This window comes from Prunus dulcis, chromosome 1 (assembly GCF_902201215.1).
Source record: "Prunus dulcis chromosome 1, ALMONDv2, whole genome shotgun sequence".
Classification (NCBI taxonomy): domain Eukaryota; kingdom Viridiplantae; phylum Streptophyta; class Magnoliopsida; order Rosales; family Rosaceae; genus Prunus; species Prunus dulcis.
The window spans coordinates 36732908-36744023 of NC_047650.1; the positions used below are offsets into that span (position 1 = coordinate 36732908).

Genomic DNA, 11116 nt, shown 5'->3' on the forward strand with positions numbered 1-11116 from the left:
AATTTAAGACTACTTTTATTATTTAGAAGAAAAATACTGTTAAATAAAGAGCTAGTTGATGACATATCTGATATCAAAACTTAAAGATCATTAATACATTGTGCTTAAATCCAAAATCGCTGTTTACTTATCTTCTTAATTTAAACTCTAAAAATTAAACACTAAAACGACATTATTTTGATTATAATTATAGTATATTAGCATGTAAGGTTACTAAGAAAAAAGAAGCCTATTTGATTAACACATATATCTTCTACAACATAGCTTGTTTCTAAAATAATACAAATTTTATTTACTTACTGCCCGTTTGATAATCATTTCAATTTTAGTTTTTAATTTTAATTTTTAATTTTTTGTGCTAGAGTATGGAGGAAAAAGAGGGAGAATGGAAGTGAGAATTATGAGAGTGGAGATGAGAGGGAAGATGAGAGAAGAGGATGGAAGGGAGTAACAAAAGTGAAAATAAAAACTAAAAACTGAAATATATTTCAAATTGTTTTCACTTTCAAGATTTTGTTTTCACTTTTGTTACTCTTCCCTCTCATCCTCTCTCTCAATCTCATCCTCACTCTCATTTTTCTTTATACTCTAGCATAAAAAATGAAAACTCAAAATTAAAATTGAAATGGTTATGAAACGTGCCCTTAATTAACACAAATTCTGGCTATAATATTCTATACATTAATCTTCAAGATCAATAGGGAAAAACAGAAAGCACAATTGTACACGAAAACCCCCATCTTGGCATCACCTCAGCAGCCTCACATTAAGCCTCCTGAGCCAAACTGAGTGCATCACCATATGCAACAAATCAAAAGGCTTGGCAGGCCTATTGAGCACAAAATGGCGCTGCACTTGCACGACCCTCTGTTGCTTTCTCAAATACTCATGCACAGAAACTGTTTGCAGGATTGCCTTCAACTCCCGTATCCTTGCCACCGGCACGTGAACCGAAAACTTAGACCAGTTAAGCACATCACTAAATGGCAGCACATAAGAGTCAGAAATAATCACTGGGACACAGCCTGCGTATATGGCCTCAACCAGTCTAGGGCTCGCAACTTCCCACCCACTAGGGCACAGGCAAAACTTGCTTTGCGCCATTAGCTGTGTGTAGTTTAGGGTTTTGGGAAGGTAATCATAGACTTGGATTTCCTTGTCTTTGTTTTTCCAATGCTTGAATAGCAGCTTTCTTACATTCCCGTGATCGCCACCTGCGAAAAAAGCAAATATTGAACGGTTTCTAGGGGGGTGGGTGAGGAGGGGAGGGCCTAAGTCTCCGAAAGGGATATTGATTTCGGGCAGGGAGACGTCTCGGACTGGCCGGAAACCTTCTGAAGAGTTGGCATTGCAGAGTACTCTAATGAAGTTCTTGAAAAGCTCAGGGTGGCCAGCTGAAATATCCGGTGCCTGAAAATGTTATCAAATAATCAAGGAGAATTATTAGTTGAGTAAACATGTGATAATTATGTTCGAGTAATTTTACATGTATCATATTTACTGATTATCGGGTTGTTACTAATTTTAAAAAAGTGACATACCCAATCATGACAAGAAACCAAAAAATGGTCAGCCCCGTTGCTTCTCTTCCAATAAGGGTATCTCTTCGATACGATGCCAATGAAGTCCTCAATAACGTTCTGAAGCCGGACGCGAGAGTAGGTGGTGTAAGGCCTGTAGACATATCTCACAATGTTGACGACACTGACGGGAAGAAAGAATGCGAGGGCCTCATCGGCGTCTTTTGCAGAAAATGGGCTCTCTCCGCTCAACTCGTCCATGAATTGTCCTTCAATGGAGTATATGTCGTTCATTGGCCCCTCTTGGAAGAGTGGTGGCTCTCCTTCTTTGTATGTCCAAATTCGAAATCTCTTCTCCATCTCTATGTGGCTCCTGTTCATAATAATGATTTATTATACGTTTAAATAAATAAACATTATGTGCTTGAAATGTGGTCCTTTTAGTTCATTCATTATTCCTTCTGCGAATTTCGGAATGTGATTGTCAACTTTTTCTTAGAAAAGGCATGACCTACATAAGACACTACAGGGCAAAAATTAATGGTGCCGATTGCCATTTTGGTGCCTACCCTTGAATCCATAGAGTCTACAGCTACCAAAGCCTACTAGTTTTGCATGTTGATGGGCGCATGCAGAGTCACATGCATGTAAATATTACAAATGCACCCATTTTTTGCTATGTATAATGTTTCCTCCATCAGGAAACTTACTTAGTTAAGGGTACTATATTCTTAAATGCCTGCGGATGGGAGACCATAAATCAGAATCCTAGAGTGCACAATTCTCAGAACTAGATGAAGAATATGAGGGTTTGTGTAAGCACAGAAGAGGCAAAGCTCATTCACTCAATGCCTATGGTGCACCACTACATCACCCATGCTATGTTTCTATAAAACCCAAACAATTAAACAAGGCACCTTGGGATGCCCAAAACGTGATACTGACTTTTAGCCGTTGTTCATAGATCGTATATAAACTACAAAATATACATTGTTAGTTCATTTTCTGACAGCTTAAGCTTTTGGGGCAAGTTGTTTGATATCTAAATTAGTATTCTGCCTAGATCATCATATGTAAAGAAAATGCCCTAAAATATGTGTATTTTAAATGAGAAATCGGTTACAAAAAGGGATCATTATTTCATTTGCAGGGAAAGTTGGAAATTAATTCCATTAAAGTCATTTCATTTTCAACCAACCAAAAAAAATCCACAAAAGGGATTCTCCTATTTAATGGGTTTAAATGATTTAGACGTAATGTATTAGCTAAATGGAACATTTTCAGGAAAAGAAAAATAAACATTATCATATAGTAACTGCTTGGTAAGCGAGTTGGCACACATTGACTCAGAATTACTCGGATGAATTTGACCCAAAAATGGTCAAAAAACACAAAGACCAAGTCTAACCAAAGAGAAGTATAGGATAAGAAAATCTTAACTGATGAAAGGAATAAGGGTTGATGTAAACCGATCCTCTGGGAACAAGGGCCTCCTTTTTGTACGATGTGTAGCTTCTTGATCGAGCAGCTTCTCGTATTGCAGCTCTTGCTCTAGCCAACCCATCTTCCATTTTCTCAAATTGGTTAACGTTCTTCCTCACTTGCATCTGCATATACAAAACAAAATTGAAACCCATCAAAAATATTTTTTTTGCCATGAGACACAACAAAGCACCATAAGCCCATATCCTAGAAATGATCTGACTCTCTCTCTCTCTCTCTCTCTCTTCTCTTGCTTGTTTCTCTTTCAAAATGAGCCAAACACTAAGAATGCGATCAATATATATATATATATATATATATATAAGTTGTGTAACTTACAGGAGGCATATTATGAGTGGCACTATTTCTGGTGGCATTGTAGAGATCGTTGTTGCAGTCATTGGACTTGTATGGAAATGGGAAAAAGTGGAAATGGGGGTTTACGAAAGAGAAGACGAGGATGAGAAAAAGAGAAGGGTATATCAAACAAGTTTGGGTGCAACCAGAGCCAGCCATGGTCAAACAATCTGGCTAGCTGCACACACTGCCCTCCTTTTAATTATTGTTCTATTTAGAGGGAAAAAGGAAAAGGAAAAGAAAGAAAAGAAGGAGAAGTTGAAGTTGAGTGTTTTGCTATGAGTATGAGTCTTTCAGCAATGACTAAATATTAGGTTGATTTTTTTGTGGGATAATTAATATGATTTTTTTTCCTTTTTGGGATAAATATTGATGGAGCTGTTAGGCGCTTAGTTTGATTTCAAAAGGATTTTGTATCTGAGTAGGCCTTTACATTTCCGGTGAGTCATCATTATACATTGTACCGGGTAGGCTGAAAAAGAAAAAGAAAAAAAAAAGTTGTATTTGTTGAGATTTTCTTTAGGAAAAAAAGAAAAAAGAAAAAAAAAAATACCTTGATTGAGATCTAGAACAATTATTATCAATTTTTGGGAATGTGAAACATTAACGGAGTGAGAGTAATCCTAGATATGTGAAACATTAATGGAGTGAGAAAGTATGCCCAATTATGCTATTGAAGCAACCAAACAGCCTCGCCATATCCTCAATGAAATTGACAAGATCAAAAGGGATTTCCTTTGAGGGTGCAAACAAAAGGATCTGAAGCCCCATAGTCTAGGGTGGCCTTGGCAGCATTAAAGTGATAATTAAGGTAGTAAAACAAAGATTAGCCTAAACATAGATCCTGTTTTAGAAGAATCAAAGGTAAGTTTAAGAGCAAAGCTATGGCTAACCGCATCGACCCGAGTTATCGTCACATTTAACAGAAAATATCTTAATGATTGCAAAACACATAGTTAAATGTAAGAGAGACATCTACATAATCAGAATATGCAACAATGGAGGTCAGTTCTCCACTTATATAACCATAGAGAACAGCAACACTTCCTTTGCTGTTGAACAAAACTAGAAAATTAAAACAAGTGGTTTGATCCCTAACAGAGAAGGGCCAAGCTAAAAAGCAGAGCATCCAAATTGCTCATGTTGCAAAAATGCCAAAAATACAAGTACTGTAAAGAAGAAATTTTTGAGGGACGTCGTGTGATTTGCAGTTCAAGAAAGCCGGTTAAAGAGAATGTGGAATCTAGCACTGAAAGTGCATGAGCTGGGGTTGTTCTACTTCTTGAGAATCCCTAGTTTCGACAGTGATGCTCTTATGTTTTCTTGGGAGCATCCTTCACTTTGAGTCATATTGGGACTGTCATTTGGGAATACATCTTCTAAAGAATAGTTTCTGTTGGCATGAAGCTTACGAGCACCGCAACTAACTCCCTTCAGTATGACAGTTCTGTGTAACCCACCAAGCAAGCCTTCATAATCCGTGTCCCCAGATTCTCCCACAAAGACAACAGCGGTTGACAAGTTCAAGCCCCAACGGACATACAGATACCTGGAGACCAAATATTAGCGATACAAAAGAGACGTAGACACTACAATTGCTATCTAATCCTTAGAGAGACGAGGCAGTGTAAGATACAGAGGAGAGAAATAGGATATCATGGATTCGAAGGGATGCATATAAGTAATGAGCTTTCATTCTGTTTTCCTACATCATTGAGCAAACATCTCTGTTTTTTTTTAATAAAAAAAATTATCAAGTCCAGAGTGAGTCTCCTTTTGTAGTTAATATTTTAGACTTATCTCAGTATATGGGGCAATTAATTAGCGGGACAAAATAAAATTTGAAAGTTGTGAACAAATTAATAGCCTGTAGAGCCAGTGGTTTGAATCAATTTCTAATATATAAAAGTAATAAACAGCAGAGATAAATTGCTGGCTAAAAACCGGGGAAACAAAATGGCATCTGCATTCGTACCTGAGAGCTTGTGATCTAGAAGCCAAAACAGGGATAACATTCAGCCTGGTACCATTTTGAGAATATATAACGTGGCAACGGAGACCCTGAATTCTCATGAGTTTCCGGAGTTCCTTAACAGGGGGAATCTGTCATGACATAATAGACATCTCAAGTAATTTAAAAGCAAGAAATAAAGAAGCAGTTCTAATGAAGCAATGAACCTGAAAGTAATAAGGTAGTAAAATGTAATTTGCAACACTAAATATAAAGCTAGTTTAATAAGGTACCCTTGACACAAAGACACACACAAAGCACATGGAGGGTTGATGAGGAAATATCACTTTTTTTTCAAAGGAGATTTTCATGAATGAAACGGAAAGAGATATTACCAATGCCAGATCTTTCACTTTGTACGCATAGCAATGGTTAGTTGATACTGATCTGTCTTCTGTAACAGTTTGCGCTCCTTTTTTTTCATTGAAAGAAGCAACCCAACGAACCAATGTCTTTCTCAAACATTCTCCACCCCAACGATATTCAATGTGTGAACGGTAATCTAAATCCACCACAAAGGGAAGCCCAGAAGGACTATCGTCGGAGCTTGAAGATGGATAGTAGAGCTCACCGCCACTGTTACAGATAAAAGCATCGAACTGAGACGGACTCAAACCCCCCGAGATCAAAAGAGAATGTATCTCAGATATGGCCATGGCTGTTGACAGTATAAATCCTATAGATCCTGGATCCTTGTCCTTCCCTGCTGCCTCAACAACCTTCTCAATGATCTCAGTAAACTCTGATGTTGTATCACAATCCACAGCAATAACACATACATACTTCTTTTTCCTGAATCCCGGAAATTTACCAGCCCCAGAATTATTGTCTTCTTTCTCTGCCTGGCCAGCCTTTGGACTTCCCCGTAAGACACCTTTTGACAATGTCAAAACAGTATTCTGCTCCTTAATCTTCCCTCCAGCGGCACGATCATCAGACTCTAAAGCATTATCAAGAGCACCAGTCCCTTCAGTTTTGTCACCATCCAATGAGAGCTTCAAGTTCAAAGATATATCTTGTATATCCCTCAAAGAGTCACTAGGTGAATCTGAATCTGAATTGTCAAATTCAGCATCACTTCTTTGCCATTGTGGCTGCCTTGGTTTGCAACTGGTAATGCGAGATAAGTATGTTTTGCAATGCTCTGGCCATGAGAAAAGGTGAATGTTTTTCAGTCCATTCTGCCTGCATCTTGCCCAAAGTTGCTTATCCGAAACAAGCTTCAGAAGGGCATCCGCAATGGACTGCTGATCGTGGGGGTCAACTAGTAGACCATTGTCAAGAACCTGTCACAATTCAGTTGTTGCACTCAGTAGTCAGTATTGATAATAGTATTGAACATTTAACTCACGACAGCTCCACTAAGCAAATGAGAGAATCTTTCAATTGAATAGGAATGTGCTCCAGGACAGACATACCCGATGAATATCAACAGGACCCCCATTTTGTGTGGCAACAATAGGTAGACCATAAGCTGCTGCCTATTTAACAAAGGATCTTGTGTTGGATTTTATAAAAATTAACATTTAACATGTATTCCTCTGATAAGGTAGAGACATGTACCTCAATTAAAGTAAGTCCAAATGGCTCAATGAAAGCTGGATTGATGAAAACACCCTGCAAAAGAGAGCCCACATCATATGTACTAACTTGAGCCATATAACTTTTCTTGGTCCAAGAGCTGGATATCACGTCAAAATGGATTTCCAAGTGAAAATGAATAGGCCTAAAAGACATTATTCTGTGTCAAAACTAAAAGTATTGAAACTGGAAAGTTCCTACTGTACCATTTACGCCACAGAACAAAGATTCATTATAATTTATAACCAAGGTATTCATTATGAATTCCCCTTCCTCTGAGGCATTATACAGGTGCCAAGTTAAAAAGAGATTTTGATCTTTAGTTCTTCATTAAACACCATCTTTACTCGTCTTAAATTGTAATATGAGAGGTAGCCATTTTTCCTGTTATTTTGAGCAAATACAAAAACCGCTTGCATAGCCACTTTTCCTTTTGTTATATAGGAAATTAAAAAGCTCCACCAGTTGATCAGAGTCAGGATTGGTTTCAACATTAAATAACCTCAGATTTCTTGAGCAGAAGATTTAAGTCTAACTTCAACTCAAATAAGTGCTCGCCACAATCATGCCTAGCCAAATTTGGTTCTAACTTGAACTTAGTACGACTCTGAGCCAGACTAAGCATATACCTAAAGAAAACTGCACACAGCAGGCACTAGTTGAGTTATTTGGTACTGTTATATCCTTTGAGGAACTGCAAGTGATTCCACTAGTTGTAATACTACTATTAAGAAATAAAAGTACCTTTGTTTTTGCTGCCAGACGATAAATGTCAGGAACATCAGACTGCTTGTGGTGTTTTGGATATGCCACATGGCCATAGAGATCGTATCTGTCAATCAGCTTAAGAATGGAAAGAAGCACGGAGGCATTTGTGCTGGACATTTCATCAATATCATCACGGTTTCCCATTATCAGTGTCTGTCATGACAGAAAATGAGAGAGTAACTGAATAAAACATTCTTAAAACACTCTTTTTACAAATTTGAATGAGTAAAGGAAGCCTCGCCAATTTTTCAGCAGTTATGAAATAGATGGTAGGAAGGTAAAGTTAAAAAATTTGAACATACAAGGTTAGCAAGTTCCCTCAGTGGGCGGCACTCTCCAAATGCTTTGACTAAGGTCGTAATATTCTTTTTAGGGTCTGCCCTGGCAAGGGCAAGTATCATAGGCTTCCGTGGATTGGTAAAGAAACGCATGATCTGCTAATACAAAATCATAAATATTAACAATATAATCAAAATAACTACTGCAAAGAAAAAAAAACATATATCTCAATGCATAATATCATATGGACGACATTACACAAAAAGAGCAACAACATGAATGTATCAGGCTTAAAAATCGAAAGTATAATATGAGAAGAAAGAAAAGCCATAACCTCTGACCAAATTGGCGGGTCAGGAGAAGTAGAACTATCATCATGTCTTTCCCCTTCACCATCTGCGTCACCATCATGTGGAATAATATGATGAAATTCCATTCCGGGAGGTATTACCTAAGCAACACAACGAGAATTGAAAGTTAGTAAGAATAACATTTCTATCACCGGATACAATGTCCTTTTAGTGCAGAAAAGGAGGCCAAAAGCTTAATAAAGGACTATGGAGAGATAATACTTACAACCATGCGAGGCATAAACCTGCCATGACAGCTTACACCCCTTTTGATTCTTGCTCTCAGTTTACGTTCTAGTATTGGGTCAAAGCCATCATACAAGCGCCATTGCGATTCTATCTCTTGTCTAGTGCTGGTTATAACAATCTCAGAGGCATCAAGAGTTAGCTCCTCTGCTTCTATCCGTCTCATTATTTTGTATGTAGTATTTATTTCTTCTCTTGATTGACGTCCTTGTTTCAAAAGTTGTTCAAGCTTATCTCGTCCAAGTGAGTGACCAGTAAATACCATTGGGACATTCAAAGCACCAGATAGAAGAGCAGCAGAGTCACCTGCATCTGCATAATGTCCATGAATTGCCACGGGCCAAACTGGTTGCCCAGCTCCAATTTGCTCTCCCAGAGCTTTGGACATCTGTATAATGTGGTTAAGTGCACCATCAACAAACTCCGGAATGTGGGGCCAAAGGTTTTCTTTTGGAATATATTTATCTTTTGGGCCAAATGGTATGCGGATTATATAAGCTCCACCACTCTCCCCATGCTCGTCCTTTGAATTCTCAGAGTTTATTGGATTCAGCATTTCAGTTGGTTCCCCATAACTCCAATCCACATCTGGAGCTGACACTTGTCTTGTTAGCAAATCGACCCGATAAACTCCAGGCATTGAACCTAAGGCCCTGGCAAGTTCTACTACATACTTGACCTGATAATGATGAAAATATTTATACTCCAATGCAAGTAACAAAGAAGTTTAAGATCCAGTTTATAAATGCATTCCATAATCATCGATTAAATGCACAACCACATAGAGATTAATAGTGGAAATAACAGTTTCCATTTGCAAAAGTTACCTGGCCACCAGTATCAGAATCACGACCAAGCTCCATGTTTTCGCCACGGATCAAGCCATGAAGGCTGCAGGAAGACTGCTTGTTAAAAAAATCAAATACTACCATGCATTCCATAGATATCATAAATCACTTTATTCAGACATTATAACTAACTGGTCTTTCACCTGTATGAAAAAAAAAAAAAAACCAGATAGATTCCATATCTGAAAGTTAAATTACATAAAAAATTCAGTTCATGCCTTATTAACACGATGTAGAATTTCTTATCTTTTTGTTGACTAGCCCAATTCTCCATCGCATCAACAGAACTGATTCTTCTCATTTTTCCTCCTCTATTGCTATCACTATGAGCTGAAAGGTCGCCCACTGTGTCTCCTTTCTCTCCTTCAGATAAGTCTTCTGACATATCCTCAGTTGCCTCTCTCCTGCCTCGTTCACGTTCAAGACGCCATTTCGAAATGCGCTGAGCTTCTTCTCCCTCAAGCTGAACAAGTAGCAGAACAACACCAGCAACATTTTAATGCCAAAAACTAAAACCACCCCCTCTCGGAAAATAAATAAATAAAATCACTTCCACCTAGTAATTGCCTAGAGAAATTGTTTTAACAAGCACAAATATTCCATAAAAAGAAATGGAATTAGTATTAAGACAAAATCCCAACTGTGAGTGAGAATGATTCAATGGAACTAGCAACCGATATTTGATATTCCAAACCAAAGTTTCTGAAAATTTGAAATTTCTCTATCCTTTTTAATGAAAAATTTTCACTTTTTTTTTTCCTTCGCTCAGTTAAATATCAGAAAATAAGGCAATGATAATCAGCTTAACATATCGATCATGAAAAAACATTAGAAGACAAATTAAACAAAAACAGGGAATTATATATTATGTATATAAAAAGACCTGCTTCTTTTTGCGAGCCAAATTCCAAATCCGCCAGCACATGTTCTCCAACCTCGTGTTCCTCTCCTCCGGGCTCCTCGCCGTAGCGGCAGCCTGAAAACATTTTTTTTTAATAAAAAAAATGAGAAAATCGATCCGATTCAAAACAGAAATAGCATGTGATAGAAATCGAACGTACTCGAACCCAGGAGCGGTGGAGATCGGTCTCGTCGTAGCGAGTGATGACCTCTTCGACAAAGTAACGAGTGGGACTGAAACGACCGCGTTCTCGGAGAAGCAGCGACGATTTGGCGTCGTCGAGGCCCGGTCCGACGTCCAGGATCGCCTCCAAGTAACTGTTCACCCAGTCGTTTCCCGCCATTGTTTACAGAGCCTGAAACAGAGCACTCTGCTCACAGTTTTATATATAGCTTTAGAGCTTTCACACAGAGAGAGAGAGAGAGAGAGAGAGAGAGAGAGAGACGGTTATGGTAATGTGTTGAAGATTGGTGACAATGACGGAGTAGAGAGAGAGAGAGAGAGAGAGACGTTTTCGGAGAATTTTTCCTTGACTTTGCGATTTCTCTGGAAAATTAAAAAGTTGTATAACTTACTTTTATTTAATTTTTTTCCTTGTTGGAAAGTGTTAAGCTTTAGATACACTCATCATTCTACTAGGACCGCACTTGTCACTTATTACGTGGGTAGTAAGTAGTAACATTGGAGAGGAAAATGAGCATTGCTTATTTGATGGTGTTACGAGTTCATTTAAATTAGAGGTTTTTTTTTTATTCACGCGTACTAAGTGCGGT

The 11116-nt window shown here is 38.1% G+C and overlaps 2 protein-coding genes across 2 annotated transcripts; both read right to left on the reverse strand.

Moving 5' to 3' along the window:
• Window positions 1-747: 747 nt before the first annotated feature.
• Window positions 748-3082, reverse strand: LOC117614682 (probable glycosyltransferase At5g11130). Its single transcript, XM_034343569.1, has 3 exons — window positions 2961-3082; window positions 1542-1893; window positions 748-1410 (listed from the first exon to the last, which is right to left on the reverse strand). Exons 2-3 carry the CDS (start codon window positions 1878-1880, stop codon window positions 748-750), a joined length of 1002 nt encoding a protein of 333 aa, XP_034199460.1. The 5' UTR covers window positions 1881-1893; window positions 2961-3082.
• A 1215-nt stretch (window positions 3083-4297) lies between these two features.
• Window positions 4298-10829, reverse strand: LOC117614681 (probable sucrose-phosphate synthase 1). The gene is made up of 13 exons (XM_034343568.1): window positions 10504-10829; window positions 10326-10418; window positions 9661-9905; window positions 9422-9485; window positions 8575-9273; window positions 8333-8449; window positions 8022-8153; window positions 7696-7872; window positions 6934-6987; window positions 6789-6851; window positions 5706-6656; window positions 5335-5462; window positions 4298-4908 (listed from the first exon to the last, which is right to left on the reverse strand). Exons 1-13 carry the CDS (start codon window positions 10684-10686, stop codon window positions 4635-4637), a joined length of 3180 nt encoding a protein of 1059 aa, XP_034199459.1. The 5' UTR covers window positions 10687-10829; the 3' UTR covers window positions 4298-4634.
• Window positions 10830-11116: the final 287 nt, after the last annotated feature.